General features: G+C 44.5%; 1 protein-coding gene across 1 annotated transcript in view; it reads left to right on the forward strand.

Annotated features, from left to right (window-relative positions):
* The first annotated feature begins 1231 nt into the window (after nucleotides 1-1231).
* LOC137537230 (uncharacterized) overlaps nucleotides 1232-18881 on the forward strand; it is a 73277-nt gene continuing 55627 nt past the window's right edge. Inside the window, exons 1-7 of the mRNA XM_068259326.1 lie at nucleotides 1232-1630; nucleotides 9584-9703; nucleotides 9827-9961; nucleotides 10047-10170; nucleotides 10984-11081; nucleotides 11194-11638; nucleotides 14063-15163. Coding sequence (XP_068115427.1) covers nucleotides 9608-9703; nucleotides 9827-9961; nucleotides 10047-10170; nucleotides 10984-11081; nucleotides 11194-11638; nucleotides 14063-15163 — 1999 coding nt within the window. The 5' untranslated portion in view covers nucleotides 1232-1630; nucleotides 9584-9607. The remainder of the gene's footprint in view (nucleotides 1631-9583; nucleotides 9704-9826; nucleotides 9962-10046; nucleotides 10171-10983; nucleotides 11082-11193; nucleotides 11639-14062; nucleotides 15164-18881) is intronic.

Genomic DNA, 18881 nt, shown 5'->3' on the forward strand with positions numbered 1-18881 from the left:
TTGGGCGCAGCCGGCGCCTCCATAGACTACAATAGAAATTACTCCTATTGCAGCGCTCAGTGAGTAACGTCGGGTCCGTCAGAAGACGGAGCCTAGGTTGCTTAAAAACACAATAATTCGGCCTCCAGCAATCGCTGGAAGCTGAATTATTTCATTCCCCCACTATCCATGTCGGCCTGGAGGGGGAATAGTAATTAAAACGGCCCGGACTTGTGCAGAAGCAGGATCAGCCTTATACCGCTGAATCCTGCGCCCAAGTCTACCGGCGCCGATTTCAAATGTACTCGTCTCTGAAGTTGCTAGAAGTGCTGTGGAGAAGTGGCATCAATTGCTGCATCTGTTATCATTGTATTAATGGGACTTTGTTGCTGTCGGGGTATTTCACCGAGGACAGTGATATTTGTTGTACAGCATTGAGAGGACTCTTACCCTGTACTGTGAGCACTTTTCCTCTCTTTTCGTCAAAATTGAATACATAGAGGAGGCGAACCAGGACCATATATATACAGCCTTGGGGGGGTATATATTTTTTGCATATAGCGTGCTGGTGTGTAAGCATTTTACTGCCAAAGACTATCCTGTCTGTAAGCCCAGAATCATGCGCTCATCTCAGTAAGTACTCAGGGGCGTGAGTTATTGTAGATGTATCTGTAGATGAGGCTGTTGTGTAGCAACTGAAAGTAATAATGATGATTATGACAATAGAGTTTAGCTTGATGGGCAATCTGTAACTGAGGGGGTGTGCCAAGCCCTTCCCCATAGAGCCACATTAATCCATGCCATGCACTGAGCAGCATCAGCCAGTCTGTATTCATGTTGCATTATTGAGGCTCTGTAATATTAACAAGCTGACCCATCATTGCATTCCAGCGGTTTGGGGATGTTTAGCTTACAGTAACAAAAAAGGGGGTGATTTGCATATTCAGCAGTGATGCATTGTGGGTGACATCATATGCTCACTCTACTCTGTATAATCTCAAATACCTTCTGTTTTAAAAGGGCAAATTTTTGTTTTGCTTAAAATTTAGTCAATGTTGGTCCTTTTTATGCCCTTTACACACTCCTATGAGTTTTGGTTCACCATGAGCTTTATAGGCAATCTGCAACTCATAGTAAAGGAGATCTCACAAACAGAGGCTGCAGTTAGTCTATTCACCACAAGATGGCGATCACACACAGGAAATGATGTAAGACAGGAAGAAGAGAGATTGCAGGAAGTGGAGAGGACACGTTGTTGGAAGTAGTGATGGGAATTCCGGCTCTTCTCTCAGAATTGGCTCTTCTGAATCGGCCCCATTAAAGAGCCGGCTCTTACGGCTCTGAATCGGCTCTCCATTGAAAATCACTAGACACCACTCAGAATCGGAGTAAAAGCCCCGCCCCCGTCTCCATGACAACTCCTGACTGGGGCAATCCCTCCTGCTACTGCTCTGCTCCGCCCCATACACTACTACAAGCTGCAAGAGGAGGACTACATCTCCCAGCATGCCTCAGCGCCCTTTATTACACAGCAAATCAGAGCTGTGTGGGGCGGCTGAGGCATCTGGTCTTTCAAAACTGAGCACCGGCTCTTGTCGTTCGCAGCAAAGAGCCGGCTCGTTCGCGAACGACCCATCACTAGTTGGAAGAGGTAATTGTGTGATTCTTGTTATATACTAGCACATATATGGCTGCTGGGCATTGTACAGGATGTATTGCAGTGGGGAGATCAGTACAGACATGGGCAAGTATGAGGATAGTAATAGTATGAATGAGCATAGAGACTGTATGCAGCAATAACTGTATATAGGGGTGATGGGGAAGAGAGCATTAGTGTTAGATGGAATGTGAGCAGTCACACAGGGCTTTTCTCCTGTCTGACTCACAGTGCTTGGGAGCTGCAGCCACAGAAGGCACAGTCAGTAGCACCCTCTCCCCTCCTGGGCATTAAGCTGCATAATAAATGTATCACTAAACAGATGCTGCCTCCAGCCAGGATGTGCTCCCCGCTCTGCACCCAGCTCTCTTACATACGGTGACTAGACCTCCTGCCTTAGCAGGGACACGTCCCGGATTTGGGGTTCCCTGTCCCAGGCTGCATGGGGTCCCGGGAAATGTCCTGCTTTTGGCTGTGGGATGACCCGGCCGCAGGACTCTGGCCACCATCCAATGGGCTGTGCTGTGGGAAGTAGGCGTGGCCACCTGGCATCAAATTCACCCCCCAGCGTGCTTCCCCATCAGCCCTGCCCTCCCTCCAATCAGTGCGGCCAACCCCGCCCAGCCTAATCGCACAGATCTGTGGGACAGGGAGGCGGGATTTTTGAATAGCCAATCCATACAGGAGAGCCCTTACCGGTGTGTACTGCATCTGCTTGCTGGTAAGAGTGGCATATAAGCTTCAAAGCAGCCTGTGTCACCAGCACTGTCCCTCGGTGCCCCCTTCCCCACGTGTGTGTCCCTCTCTCCCCCAGTCCTGTCCTGCAATGTGTACCCCTCTCCCACCACAGTGTGTGTGTCCTTCCCTACTCCAGCACTGTCCCGCAATGTGTATGTGTCTCCCTCTTCTCTCCAGTGTGTGACCCCCCCCCCTTCCTTCCAGCATTGTCCCTCAGTGTGTGTTCTCCTGCTGCTCCTCTTGCACCCCACCCCCCATGAACCTTCTTGTGTGTGTGATTGTCACCTTCCTCCCCATCCAATCAGTGTCATCCTCCTCCCATCCCAGTCACCCTCCTCCTTAGCCAATATAGTGTGTCCTCTTTTTGTAATTAACCTTAGGGTCACTTGCCTAACTTTTGGGAGGAAACTCTGGCTCGCTGCCTCGCTGTTACAGTACAATTAGCTCCACCCATGTGATGTCATAGCCACACCCATTGTTCGCCATGGAGCACACCACACTAACATAATACACACCCCTGCCAGGCAACTGGTATTGCTTAAAAGGAAATAAATATGGCAGCCTCCATATCCCTGTCACTAAAGTTGTCCTTTAAGGCTTTGTGGTTGGTGTCCCCCTCATCTATTCTATTACACGCAGGGCTGTGAAGGAGGAGTCGGGGCAATTTTTGGGTACCTGGAGACGGGAAAAAATGCACCGACTCCTATTGAATTCAAACTGTAATTAAAATAGAAAACATGATAACATGTTCTATTTCTCAGATAATAGTCATCATAAATTATACATACAGTAATAGCTGTGCTTAGCCCACAAAAATGAAATAAACCAATCAAACATAGTTACTTGTTCTGCTTCAATAAAGCAGTCCCCGTATTTTTAAAGTCAGATATACATATCTGATTGTGACTGTATATATGATGTGTACACAGGAATCTCTTATATTTACTAAATAACATCTATGCTGTAAGAATAAAGCCTGATGTGAAGCTGTGTCACTAATAGAGATGGTCAATGAGATGGAAATAATTCTGCATTGATGCTGATTTATGCAAATGTACGCACTCCCTTTGCTCATGAAATCAAATAATTTGATATGTTAAAATTTGGATTGGTGACTACGAATTAAAGGGTACCTGAGACGGATGAAAAGGAAAGTTTTATACATACCTGGGGCTTCCTCCAGCCCCCTTCAGGCCAATCAGTCCTTCGCTGTCCTCTTCCTCCACCTGGATCTTCTGCTATGAGTCCCGGTAATTCAGCCAGTCAGCGCAGTCCAGCCGCATGCTGCTTCCCCTGCCAGGAGCATTCTGCATCTGCACAGTAGTGCTGAGCAGCTGTAGTACATTCCTGGCAGCGAAGTGTGTGCATGCGCACTGCACCTGACTGGCTCAATTGCCTGGACCCATAGCAGAAGATCCAGGTGGCGGAGGAGGACAGCGAGGGACTGATTAGCTTGAAGGGGGCTGAAGGAAGCCCCAGGTATGTATAAAACGTTCATCTGTCTCAGGTTTACTTTGTTACACAGTAGTACTATACTCTCCATATGCACTCCCCACAGAGCTGCAGGGAATCCACTGAGAATGTTGTGCACATTGAACACAGAGGTGTTGTCTATCACCCATAAACCTGGTTCAGATTGTACATGAAGAATGTGTAATAGAGGAAGAATCGCCTCATTTCCCTGCAGAGTACCTGCACATCACTCTTACATGTACCCACAGTTACATTGCCTAGGACCTGATAGATATTGTTTGTTCCGGTCTGTACCTTCTACAAGTACTCTTAGGGCTGGTGCACACCGAGCAGCTTTTTCAGCGTTTCTGCAGCCGCTTGCGGCTGCGGATACGCTTGGTCAATGTATCTCAATGGGGTGGTTCACACCAGAGCGGGAGGCGTTTTGCAGAAACGAATCCTCCCGGGGTGAGGCATTTTTTGGATTGCGGATGCCTTTCTGCCTCAATGTTAAGTATAGGAAAAACGCAAACCGCTCTGAAAAACGCCTGTTCAGAGCGGTTTGCCAGGCGGTTTTGTTACAGAAGCTGTTCAGTAACAGCTTTACTGTAACAATATATGAAATCTACTACACCAAAACCGCTACACAAAACCGCAAAACGCTAGCTGAAACGCTACAGAAAAAGAAGAAAAAGCGTTTCAAAATCTGCTAGCATTTTGCGGATCTGCTAGCGGGTTTTGGTGTGCACCAGGCCTTACCAAGGACTAGTTTTAGGCCTCTTTCACACGAAGACATTGAGTTTTGGGGACGTTAAAGTCGCATAACGTGCCCCTAACACAACGCATGGTGGTGTTCAAGTTGGACGTCAGATTAAGCTGCGTTATGCGGCTCTTTCGTTCTATACTGGGATGATTCGGATGATTTGAATCGGATCATTGAAAAGATCTGGATCTTTGAACCGAATCTTTGAATCATTTTACTAGGGAAGCAGGGGTGCAGCAGAGTGAGAGGTGCAGGAGAATGAGGGCACATTGAGGGTGCTAATGGGGAAGGGAGAGATGCAGCAGGAAGATTGTGCTTGTGCACGGAAACTGCAGTTCCTGTTTCTTCCAGACATCCATTGTGAACCGAATTGTTCATTGTGATGATTCAGATGATTCGACTCACAAAAAAGATCCGGTTCAAAAATCCGAATCGTTCATGATGTGGACAACACTACAGTGCAGTGAATATTAATTAGCCATGTGGCTAGGAACAAAAACCCTTACTGAGCATGTGCAAGCAGTGTAACACAGCAAAGTGCCAGTATAACACACAGCATGCTGCACTTTCCCAGAACGTGCAGTGTTACAATGTAACGCAACGTGGGCACTGTGAACAGCACATTGATTTTTCAGTGCTGTGAGTTGGGCTGTGTTACTGGCTGCTGTAACGTGGGACTTTAACATCCCACTATGAAAGCAGCCTTAGGCCTCATTCACATCAATGCAGCGCAGATGGCCGTGCCATTGGAACACAACGCGTAGAATCGCACCCCATCTGTGCTGCTACCTGCTGCACTGCTGATCCCATCCATTGACAGTGAATGGGTCAGCTCTGCGCTTGCAAGCAGAATACATGCAGCAGTACACAAGCCCATCATAGAGCATCATACTGCTGCGCAGAGCATTTGATGTGAACGACAGAGGGGCTGTCTATACCTTTCTGCTGTTCTTGCATGTTACCACATCATACGCGCTTCCAAATGCGCACGACAGCGCATATGATGTGAATGAGGCTATGACTAAAAGTATTAGAGGCAGAAGGTCACCTGGATAGCCAGGAAACTGGTATTGTCTAAAAGGGAATAAATATGGCAGCCTCAGTTTCCCTCTCAGTTCAGTTGTCTTTTAGAATTCCTAAGCGTTGGCAGTTAAGAGATGCATTTTTTGTTACATACTTTCAATCAACAAGATTGTAATATGCAAATTAGAGGAGTCGGAGTCGGTGGAATCCTAACCTAAGGAGTCGGAGGATTTTTGTACCGACTCCACAGCCCTGATTACACGTGAGCACTTTACTTTTTATTCTTTATTGCTGCTATTGCACTTTACATTATAGATGTTTTTCTTTATCTAACATTATTGCTATTTACCCCTTCTGGGGCAGTTTGTGACACTTGTTCACCTGATTTGCTGATTATTTTTGCTGGATTTTTTCCCTTGCATATTTTGATTTGTCATTTTTTTCAAGCAATATTGATTTTTTTTTTATTGATGTACAGTGGCTTGCAAAAGTATTCGGTCCCCTTGACGGTTTCCACATGTTGTCACATTACTGCCACAAACATGAATCAACTTTATTGGAATTCCACTTTAAAGACCAATACAAAGTGGTGTACACGTGAGAAGTGAAACGAAAATCATACATGATTCCAAACATTTTTTACAAATTAATAACTGCAAAGTGGGGTGTACATAATTATTCAGCCCCCTGAGTCAACACTTTGTAGAACCACCTTTTGCTGCAATTACAGCTGCCAGTCGTTTAGGGTATGTCTCTACCAGCTTTGCACATCTAGAGACTGAAATCCTTGCCCATTCTTCTTTGCAAAACAGCTCCAGCTCAGTCAGATTAGATGGACAGCGTTTGTGAACAGCAGTTTTCAGATCTTGCCACAGATTTTCAATTGGATTTAGATCTGGACTTTGACTGGGCCATTCTAACACATGGATAGGTTTTGTTTTAAACCATTCCATCGTTGCCCCGGATTTATGTTTAGGGTCGTTGTCCTGCTGGAAGGTGAACCTCCGCCCCAGTCTCAAGTCTTTTGCAGGAGGTTTTCTTCCAAGATTGCCCTGTATATGGCTCCATCCATTCTCCTATCAACTCTGACCAGCTTCCCTGTCCCTGCTGAAGAGAAGCACCCCTGGAGCATGATGCTGCCACCACCATATTTGACAGTGGGGAGGGTGTGTTCAGAGTGATGTGTAGTGTTAGTTTTCCGCCACACATAGCGTTTTGCATTTTGGCCCCAAAGTTCCATTTTGGTCTCATCCGACCAGAGCACCTTCTTCCACATGTTTGCTGTGTCCCCCACATGGCTTGTGGCAAACTGCAAACGGGACTTCTTATGCTCTTCTGTTAACAATGGCTTTCTTCTTGCCACTCTTCCACAAAGGCCAACTTTGTGCAGTGCATGACTAATAGTTGTCCTATGGACAGATTCCCCCACCTAAGCTGTAGATCACTGCAGCTCGTCCAGAGTCACCATGGGCCTCTTGACTGCATTTCTGATCAGCGCTCTCCTTGTTCGGCCTGTGAGTTTAGGTGGACGGCCTTGTCTTGGTAGGTTTATAGTTGCGCCATACTCCTTCCATTTCTGAATGATCGCTTGAACAGTGCTCCGTGGGATGTTCAAAGCTTTGTAAATATTTTTGTAGCCTAAGCCTGCTTTAAATGTCTCAATAACTTTATCCCTGACCTGTCTTGTGTGTTCTTTGGACTTCGTGGTGTTGTTGTTCCCAATATTCTCTTAGACAACCTCTGAGGCCGTCGCAGAGCAGCTGTATTTGTACTGACATTAGATTACACACAGTTGCACTCTATTTAGTCATTAGCACTCATCAGGCAATGTCTATGGGCAACTGACTGCACTCAGACCAAAGGGGGCTGAATAATTATGCACACCCCACTTTGCAGTAATTGATTTGTAAAAAATGTTTGGAATCATGTATTACTTTCGTTCCACTTCTCACGTGTACACCACTTTGTATTGGACTTTCATGTGGAATTCCAATAACATTGATTCAGGTTTGTGGCAGTAATGTGACAAAATGTGGAAAACTTCAAGGGGGCAGAATACTTTCGCAAGCCACTGTTTATCACGTGTGATTTGTTTACATTGCATATATAACACTTTGGATGAGGAGGACCTGTGATTTTGTATTTTGATTACTGATTTAGGACACCACTCCTTTCACCTTTCCTGATTTTTCATTGCTCATAATTGGGTTGGATTTTAATAAAGATTTATTAAAGATAATAAAGATTTTTTTTAGATGTATTGTTCCGGTCAGTGTGGAGCTATACAGGGTACTTTCTCTTGTGTTGTGCTATTTGTGTTACCCCAGCACACTCTCTATCCTATTTATGTAAATGAATGATTTAACCTATATGGTGCTGGTCCGATCCTTCTGTTTCCTGTATCCAGTACACTATCCAGCCGCTGCTCCTAGTGCAGATTTCATTTATAGTGGACCTGAACTCTTGCACAGGACAGGAGGAAAACAGAGAGAAATGCACCCTGTATGTATTAAGAGAGTTTAGCTGTCTACTACTAAAGCCCCCTCATCTGTGATTATCACAAGTTGTAATTTGATCTCTCTGCTGTGTCAGCTCAGGAATCTTCTCAGCACAGCAGAGCAGCTAATTTGTAAACACAGAATGTTATCAATATTTCTGCTTCCATGAAAGCAGGAAGTTGGCATAATGCAGACTTATTGCAGGATTTGTATCCGGTGTAACAAATAAATGTTTTTTTCTTTAAAGGACCACTTGTAGTGAGAAGAATATGGGTGCTGCCATATTTATTTCCTGCTAAGCAATACCAGTTGCCTGGCAGCCCTGCTGATCTATTTGGCTGCAGATTCTGACTATAATGCCAGAAACACCTGATCTGCTGCTTGCTTGTTCAGTGTCTGGGGCTAAAAGTATTAGAGGGAGAGGATCAGCAGGATGCCAGGCAACTGGTATTGTGTAACAGGAAATAAATATGGCAGCCTCCATATACCTCTCGCTTCAGTTCATTCATTCACTTCACAAAGGCCTGTGTGCTGAAACGTCCTGCTTTTATACTGTGATACAATAAAAATTTGAGCTTTTATAGCCTTTAAATCCAGATCATGACTTGGTTGTTTTTGATTTTATGTATGTTTCCTGCACCTTTTCAGGGCCCGGTGCTGACCGGGCAACTCACTAGAGTTTTCAATTTATGCTGCGGTTGAGCAATTGGACAAATTTATCAATTCCCCACCCCAATAATGCCACTTCTTTCCCAGTATAGCCATGCCCCTCCCCCCATTGTCCCCCAGCATTGCCATTATCCTCCAGTATGTAATGTCCCCCACCTCAGTGATGCCATTTCTCCCCCAGTATAGCCATGTCCCCCCTGTGTCCACAGCATTGCCATTATCCTCCAGTATGTAATGTCCCCACCCCAGTAATGCCAATTCTTTCCCAGTATAGCCATGTCCCCCAGCATTGCCAGTATCCTCCAGTATGTAATGTCCCCCACCCCAGTAATGCCATTTCTCCCCCAGTACAGCCATGCCCACACTCCAGTATTGCTCCTTCCCTCACCTCCATGCAGAGCAGTAAGAGGAAGGATTACATTGGTTTATAGCTAGCTGTCACAGTGTGCTCCAGTCCTCTGCTCCCATTAGCCTCAGTCTCTGCCTCTCCTCATATCCTCATCCATCTACCACTACCAGCACTGCTGTAACATCACAGGAATGGTAACAGTGGGAGGTGGATGTGAGGAGAGAAGGCTAGCTGGAGAGGAGGCAGAGGGAGGACAGGACTGCAGCACGCTGTGAGTATAGTGCACAGGTAGCTATAAACCAGCTTATTATACTTTCCTGCAATACTCTGCATGGCCCCACCACCCACAAGTGACAGCAATGGGGAGTGCTGGGGGGAGGGGGGTCCTGTATTGGTAGTTTCACCACTGACAGCCGTATAACCTAGATTATCCTCCCCTTATTATCTATCCAAAGGCAGCAGCATCCTGTACAGATCACATGACCACATCACTGAGGATGGATGAGGACCAGAGTCACATGACCAAGAGGATATTCAGCCTCACCCTGGAGATCATCTGTCTGCTGACTAGAGAGGTGAGGAGAATTCTGGGAGGTCACATGATATAACTATTTTTCTATTCATAAAACACACCTGACCAGAGAGCTGAGGAGGATTCTGGGAAATCATGTGACGGTAGTGTTGGTCTTTCCATACAGAAATTTCCTCCAGTGAAGTCTGGTGATCATGTGACCATCACGGTGCCCCCACCTCACTCCCTGATATCTGAGGGACACAACAAGCACAAGATTCTGGAAATCACCAGGAAAATGATTGAGCTGCTGACAGGAGAGGTGAGCGGTGCTGGGAATTATGGGACGTTATCCAGTAACAGCAAGATATGTGTCTGGATGGTGACTGTATTATTGTATGTGTCAGGTTCCTATGAGATGTCAGGATGTCACTGTCTATTTCTCCATGGAGGAGTGGCAGTATATAGAAGGACACCAAGACCTTTACAAGGATGCCATGATGGAGAATCAGCCGCCCCTCACATCACCGAGTAAGAGGAGATTCTTTATTAGTTGTAATGGAGGAAGCAGTGCTTGGGGTCCTCCTAGATGCCCCTCATCTGATAAACACAAACAGACAGTTCAGTAAGGGCTGATTAGCAAAACAAAGAGGTTGGGGAAATAACGCATTCTGTATTGCAGATTTTTTTTTCCAAGTTCACTAAGATTGTCACACATGCAGTAATAGGTAATTTACTGAGAAATGTTGCTTCAGTTCAGTAAGACCTGCTCGGTAATGCAGAATTCTCACATCTGTGAAGGAGGTCTCTGCAGCAAGCTGAGGTTCTCTCCTACAAGTGTCTGCATAACCCATTCCTGTGTGACAGCTTACTAGAGAGTAAAGGACTTCCTGCATCCCTTTAGATGTGTATGCATGCCATTAAAGGGCCTCTTCTGTGTACCAGTATATAGATCTGCATGTCTAAAGGGATACAGGGAAGCCTTTTTAAACGTCTCCTGCTGTTGTATCTTGTTTATCTTTCTGATGTCCCACCTGGTAGTGCATCTGATCAAATGAGGTGAGTAGCAGGACCAGGTGGCTCTTCCTATTGGCTTTCTCCCTAGTCTGTCAATTTTACCACATGCTGATTTCTAGTTATTGACAGGTCCAGCCAGATCTTAAAAATACCCAACTTTTTATTTGTTTTGCCAAATGCTCTAATCTTAGTGAATTGACATTTTTTGAGGTATTCACCGCACAAGCCGGTAATTTACCTCACTAGTCTGTAATATTTACTTTTCAATGTGGTAACACTTAGTTCATTGAGCCCATAGTATTCAGTCAGTGTGTGTGTTTCCTACAGATGGATCCAGTAACAGAAACCCACCAGAGGGGTGTACAGGTCCTCTTTATTCCTGGGATTGTCTAAAGGAAGTTCCCACCACCCCCCGCCATCATCAGGTAGGTGGAACTGAGTGTCATTAGAGACCCCAAACTATGTGACATTGTTTCCTGTTGTCTATGCTGTTATCTGTGTTCACATTATAAAGTGCTTCTTATTTTGTGTAATTAGGGTGGAGATATGATACATGTACGTGCTGTGGTTAAAGAGGAAGAAGAAGAGGCGTATGTGAGGAGTGATCAGCAGTCTATGGAGGAAGGTGACATGATGGGGAAAATTAAAGAGGAAGAAGAAGAGATGTATGTGAGGAGTGATCAGCAATCTATGGAGGAGGGTGACATGATGAGGACAAGTAAAGAGGAAGAAGAAGAGGAGACGTATGTGAGGAGTGACCAGCAGTCTATGGAGGAGGGTGACATGATGAGGACAAGTAAAGAGGAAGAAGAGGAGACGTATGTGAGGAGTGATCAGCAGTCTATGGAGGAGGGGGACATGATGAGGACAAGTAAAGAGGAAGAAGAAGAGACACGTGTGAGGCGTGATCAGCAGTCTATGGAGGAGGGGGACGTGAAGAGAGCATCTAAGGAGGAAGATGTTATTACAAGGATGAGCACAGGTGAGTGATAAACATTAGATATTAAAAAGCCTTATTAAACTGACTAACAGATATGTCCCTGCTGGGCACAGTATAGATCATCTTCCCCTTGATATGCGTGGTAATATTACCACAGTTTAAAGAACAAGTGACACCCATGCTAACCTAGAAATAAAAAACTTATAAGTAGATAAATACTTCTTCTACTTAACAGATGTATTGTGCTATCCATGTAATGATTCCTGTGAATTTTATAAGGGTAAAGCAGAAAATCCTATTCTAGGCAGTGGCCATCTTGCCAAGCTAATGCTGACATCATATCCTCCCTGACTCTTGTTCCCCCTCCTTTCTCTTGCTCATTGTGTATTCATTAGCTGCCCTCCTCCCAGTCTTTTTTTTTTATTTACACATCCAATCACTGAGTCACCTCAGCCTTGCTTGTAAACACAAGTGATCAGAGGGTGTTTCTGATAAGCAGCTAGGCAGGGAAATAAATGGAAGAGGAGGAATATATTATAGATAAAAAGAACTCCCAGCATTCAACTCTTTGGCACTGTTTGGCACTAGGGCCAGTGCCCCTAAAGTATGTGATGACTCCAAACCGTAACAGCAGAAAAAGTTTTGCAAGTTTTGAATGCAGGATTAGCATCTTTATCACTTAATACACTCAGACCAGTTGCTGTTGAAATTTGATTTTTATGGTGACGATACCGCTTTAATGAATCTACCCCTTTGATACAATGTAAAGCAGTCAGTGTACAGCTTGTATAATGGTGTAAATTTGCTGTCCCACCAACATAACTCAACACACAGCCATTAATGTCTAAACCGCTGGCAACAAAAGTGAGGACACCCCTAAGTGACAAATGTCAAAATTCTACTCAATTACACATTTCAGGGCCCAATCCAATTCACTTTTTCCCTAAGTTTTCTCCTTGGTGATATTTTCATATCTTATCAATAAATGACCTTTTAAGCCACCTGCAGGCAACAAAAGATCTTACTAAGATTATAAATGTGACAGTTTGGATATTTGTTACTCGATCGCACAGAACTGGCTGAACGGATTTGAATGAAATTTGTCCCACACATAGTACATCACCTGGAATAACATATAGGAGACTTTTTATCCCCATAACCAAAAAGTGGGTGGAGACAAATACAAATTTCACTGGGAAATGTAAACTGCAGCCATTCTTACACTGTTAATGGCAGGCTTCCCAAACTTTGCAGAGTTGGTCACTGGGTGACTGGGATTTATATTCAGAAAAGTGGGTGGAGCCTACAAAAGCCAATCAAAATTCCCCTGTTGATTTTTAAGGTGAATATTTAATTGCTGCCTTTCCTGCACTGTTAATGGCACAAGCCTCAAACCTGGTCCAGTTGGTCATTGGGTGACTGGGCTTCAAATTCAGAAAAGGGGGTGGAGCCACAAACAGCCAATCGGATTTGTTTCATTTCAATGGAAATTATTGATGCCAAAGACCGCAAAGCTCACAAACTTGGTCATTAAGTAATCGTGTGTTAGGGTTAGTAAAAGTGGGCGCAGTCAACACCAGTCAAATGCATACTCGGGCAACACCAGGCCATCAGCTAGTTAAAAATCATTTTGCAGTACTTTTTCATTTGCAGAGTGTTGAGAAGTTATTTTAAACAGAACATAAAAAATGATGTCCTAGGAGAGAACTTAGAAGAGGAAGGGAATTGGTTCCGGCCCTTTTCCTCCCTGAGGTCATGTGACTGGTTAGTGTTACAAGGTCTCAGGTGTGAATGGGGAGCAGGTGTGGTACATTTGGTGTTATTGCTCTCACACTCCCTCATACTGGTCACTGGAAGCTCAGCATGGCTCCTCATGGCAGAGAACTCTCTGAGGAGCTTAAAAAAAGAATTGTTGCTCCACATAAAGATGGCCTAGACTATAAGAAGATTGCCAACACTCTGACACTGAGCTGCAGCATGGTGGCCAAGACCATACAGAGGTTTAACAGGACAGGTTCCACTCAGAATAGGCCACGGAAACTCAATAAACATGCTCAGCATCATACACAGAGAGGGAGAAAGAGAGACACACACACCAAGTGTGTATATATACAGTACAGACCAAAAGTTTGGACACACCTTCTCATTTAAAGAGTTTTGTTTATTTTCATGACTATGAACATTGTAGATTCACACTGAAGGCATCCAAACTATGAATTAACACATGTGGAAGTATAGTACATAACCAAAATAGTGTGAAACAACACCCCCGCACCGGTACGTGTTTAGTCTCTTCTTATGGACTGTGAGGTGATGATGTAACACACAGCCTACTTGTCTGCACATTGCCAAATAAAGGAAGCTGTACAGCAGTGCCGACCATCCTCTTTCCTTTCATCCCTAATGATAATTGTTCCTCCCCTCAGAATTCTCTAACAGGAAGTGATGATGTTTCTCTATTTGCAGGGCGGAGTCCCGACATCAGGAACCTCTCAGAGACTCGTCTCTCTGTATCCACAGACTGTACAACGGATGATGATGTCACTGGACAAGAGTCTCCTGCAGATATCACAGTTACCCCAAATATTCCCCCAGACTCCCCTCACCTGTCTAACCCTGAGGGGCCTCCTACCCAGCACAGCTCTCCCCCTGCTGGAGGGTCTTATTGTTGTTCCATGTGTGGGAAATGTTTTCTATGGAAATCAAGTCTTGTCAGACATGAGAGATCTCACACTGGTGAGAAGCCCTATTCATGTGCTGAGTGTGGGAAATGTTTTGGTTATAAATCAACTCTTGTCACACATGGGAGATCTCACGCTGGTGAGAAGCCTTATTCATGTGCTGAGTGTGGGAAATGTTTTGCTGAGAAATCAAATCTTGTCAGGCATGAGAGATCTCACACTGGTGAGAAGCCTTATTCATGTGCTGAGTGTGGGAAATTGTATAAGAGTAGCGCAAACCTACATAGACATGAGAGGTCCCACACTGGCGATAAGCGCTATTCGTGTGGAAATTTTTTCAAGAATAGTGCAAACCTACATATATATGAGAAATTTCACACTGGTGAGAAGCACTATTCATGTGCTAAGTGTAAGAAATGTTATGAGCATAAATCACATCTTGTCAGACATGAGAGATCTCACACTGGTGAGAAGCCTTATTCATGTGCTGAGTGTGGGAAAAAGTTTGTACAGAAATCACTACTTATCAGACATGAGAGATCTCATACTGGTGAGAAGCCCTATTCGTGTGCTGAGTGTGGGAAATGTTATGGGCATAAATCACATCTTGTCAGACATGAGAGATCTCACACTGGTGAGAAGCCCTATTCATGTGCTGAGTGTGGGAAATGTTATGGGCATAAATCACTGCTTGTCACACATGAGAGATCTCACACTGGTGAGAAGCCCTATTCATGTGCTGAGTGTGGGAAATGTTATGGGTATAAATCACTGCTTGTCAAGCATAAGAGATCTCACACAGGTGAGAAGCCCTATTCATGTGCTGAGTGTGGGAAAAAGTTTGTACAGGAATCACATCTTGTCACACATGAGAGATCTCACACTGGTGAGAAGCAGTAATTCATGTGCTGAGTGTGGGAAATGTTTTGAACAGAAAACAGAGCTTGTTTTACGCCTCGTTCTCATTGCGTTCTGTTAGCGGTTTCGTTTTGCATTATGTGACACTTTTTTTTTTCTACCTGGTGCTTGGGTGGGCAGTGCTTTTTTTGGCTCGCGTTTTTGTAAGCGTTTGTTTGGTGGGGCGTTTTATATTTTCCAGCTATATTTCGGCTGAATTTAAAGAACCCTTGTTCTAAATGTTAAATTAACATAATAAAATATGTGATGAGTGTAATGGACAGGATATATAAGGGGAGTGTTACCTGCAATGCTTTGTGGGTTGTAGATAACAGACTAGCCATGGTGGAAGAGTTGTTGTTGTTCTAGTTGGGTCTTTTATTGTTTTGAAGGGCAAGGCCCATTCCTCCTCGCTCCTGGCTGCATCCCAGCATTTCTGTCAGTACTTGACACAATAATGATCCCCCCCTCCCCCCCCAAAATAAACATTACACTTTGTGTACAAATAAAGGCCACAGTACACAAAATAACATATGTTGCTTTCACATGGCACACTTAAATGTTTCTAATTGTAAAAAAATATATATCTTTTGTAATGGTCTTCATATTGTTGGGTAAACATTTTAGAGAACTTCACTCTCTCTGTTGCTTATTTGTCCTACACAACCACAGTTATTACTCTAAATGTAATTTGAAACTAAAAATATGTGCCCTGTGCTTTAAAATAGGGCCTGTTGCACTATTGTGCTTTAACAAAGTAAACTTAACCCTTTACTAACAAACCTTAGTGACCATTGTGCTTATGTTAGGAGGCCACATTACATTCCACTCTTCAAACTCAAATTTACACATGCTCCTTGCCTCACTCTCAGACTCATTTTCCAGTGGTCTGTTCTGTGCACTGCCTTGCCCACTTAGGTCTGTGAAGAGTGTTGTGTCAGGAGAGGAGTCTAGGGGACTTGCTGGTCTTTTACACATAGCTGCTGCTGCTATGGGTGGATAGTATGGGTGTGGATACCTTAGAGAATATGTGGGATAAGTTGGTACAGAGTACTTTGGATGGTCATATCTAGGTTGACTATGAGAAGATGGCTGTAGTTGGGGTTTGGGGTGGAGCATGAGGATTACCCATATGATTTTGCCTATAGTAGGATGTGTCTTGCGGGTCTTTAGGTGGATGTGGTGTGACATATTGCTCAAGCTCCTCAATTATAGCACGTTGGACACACAACCTTGTGGTATTTTGCTGAAAGAGGGAGCTGAACTGAGGAGAAATTGGGTGCTGGGGTCATGCAAGTAGGCTCGCTCTTCATCACATTTATCCATACGGAGGAGTGCCCTCTCCATGGGGGAGTATAACTCGTGGATGGACTCTCTGGGGAGTGCATAGGGATCTTCTCCTCCTCCTCTTCTTGCACACATGTAACACCACTATCCACTGATGATGGCTCAGTTATGTCCACATCGGTTCTGGTAGTCTGTGTGGGATCTTCATCAGGTAGATTGTCTTCTGCACTGTTAAGAAAGGAGAATGCCGTGTTTCCCCGAAAATAAGACACTGTCTTATATCAATTTTTCCCCCAAAAGGTGTGCTAGGGCTTATTTTCAGGGAGGGATTATAATTATGAGGGGTGACACTACTGTATGTGCTCCCTGTAGTAAAATGTGCCCCCCATGTAGTCAGATGTGCCACCCCCCTCGGTAGTCAGATGTGTCCCCCATGTATCGTAGTCAGTAGTCAGATGTGCCCCCTGTGTAGTCAGATGTGCCCCCCCCGGTAGTCAGATGTGTCCCCTGTGTAGTCAGCGGCAGCCCCCAGCATGTTCCATTCATTCCCGATCTCCACCCAGGCTTGTATAGCCATTCCCTCCCTCTGCAGAGTGGCGAGCGGAGCGCAACCTATAAAGCATCATGTGACGCGCCGGGACGTGCGTACATCACATGACAAGAGCCGTTGTCAAGGAGAGGAAGCCGCGCGCTGCTGAAGAGAGGTGTTAACGCTGGCCCCTCGGAAGCCAGTGAGTTTCTTGTTTGCTTTATAGGTTGCACTCCACTCACCACTCTGCATAGGGAGGGTGGGAGCAAATGGGGGACTTTAGGCGGCCAACTAGGCCTTATATTCAGGGGATGGCTTATATTTCAAGCTTGCTTGAAATATAAGCTAGGTCTTATTTTTGGAGGAGGTACTATTTTCGGGGAAAGACGGTAATAATCCACCTCCCCTTATTCTTGAAATGTCTCAGTTCCAATACTTACAGGGCAGCCCAAGAATGTGGCTTCATAAGGTTCAGAAAGGCAGCATATCTGCATGTTCTGCGGTGTTTGGCCCCTGGAACACTTTCCTGGTAAAGGTTATGTGCCATCAAATCACTTTTGTAGTTCTCCAGAATAGATCTCCATAATGCTTCCAACTGGTCAACTGCAAAGACAAAATACAAAACGCTTTGTTATTTGTTACCAATGATAAAGGCATTACAACAGGACACATGTGTGCGCCTAGACATGTGTAATACAACTAGTGCAAATCTAGTGTAGCAAACACAGTGTTGTATAGCTGCTGAACACATCTGTCTGGAGATGCCACTGATCCAAATTCCCATCCCTGACCCCGGCCCTCGGCCTAACCCCCAGTCACAGGACTTCCCATTATCCTTTATTGCTACAGAAGACTTGGCCCTACCACTAAATTACATAATGCCCTTTTACCACAGAGCCACGGCAGCACCAAACTATTCTGACTTCCACAATGATGATAAATGTTGGTTATGATATCTCTTTCCTATAAAGATTGCTACAAAAAACACATCTACAAAACCTTTACATTTCTAAGTCCAATTCTTAACAAGAACATGCTAAATATGTTTGTGGCTGCTTGCTAACAATGACATTAGAAGAAGCATTGAAAAACGCACACCACTAGAAGCAACATGTATGTATGTATGTATGTATGTATGTATGTATGTATGTATGTATGTATGTATGTATGTATGTGTGTGTGTGTGTGTGTGTGTGTGTATATATATATATATATATATATATATATATATATATATATATATATATATATATATATATATATATATATCTATTATACACGTGTGTGTGTATGATATGTATGGTGTTTGTGTGTGTGTGTGTGTGTGTGTGTGTATGGTGTGTATTGTGTGTGTATGGTGTGTGTGTGTGTGTGTATGGTATGTGTATGGTGTGTATGGTATGTGTGATGTGTATGGTGTGTGTGTGTGTGTGTGTGTGTGTGTGTGGCCCAATTCTGTAGTGAAGCCTATTAGAAGCCCCCCAGTATTGCCTTGTTCTCTGCACACAATGCCATGACCTCAGTAACACATACACAACCACATGATGCAAGAACATATCTGATTAATGTCAGCAGAACAGTCACTTATATCTGCTTGTGCTGTTTGAGTGAGAAAGTCCCAGAACTCCTGGAAGGAGGATGCAGCTATATTAGTCCGGCCACATTTGTCTTGGAGGTGTCCTTGAAGTGTGGATGTCTGTTGTAGAATTCCCGGTATTCCTGGATCTTGGTGATCAGCTCCTCTGTGGGAACGCAGCTTTTGCTGCTCATCATCGTTTTTTTGGGCTGCTTCAGCTGTAGCTTCAAACAGGAAGTGCAGGCTGACCCGGAGACAGGAAGTGCAGGCTGACCCGGAGAAACTTTTTGTGCGCGATTAGCGCTCTTCCTATAC

The sequence above is a fragment of the Hyperolius riggenbachi genome, chromosome 10 (genome assembly GCF_040937935.1).
Source record: "Hyperolius riggenbachi isolate aHypRig1 chromosome 10, aHypRig1.pri, whole genome shotgun sequence".
Lineage (NCBI taxonomy): Eukaryota > Metazoa > Chordata > Amphibia > Anura > Hyperoliidae > Hyperolius > Hyperolius riggenbachi.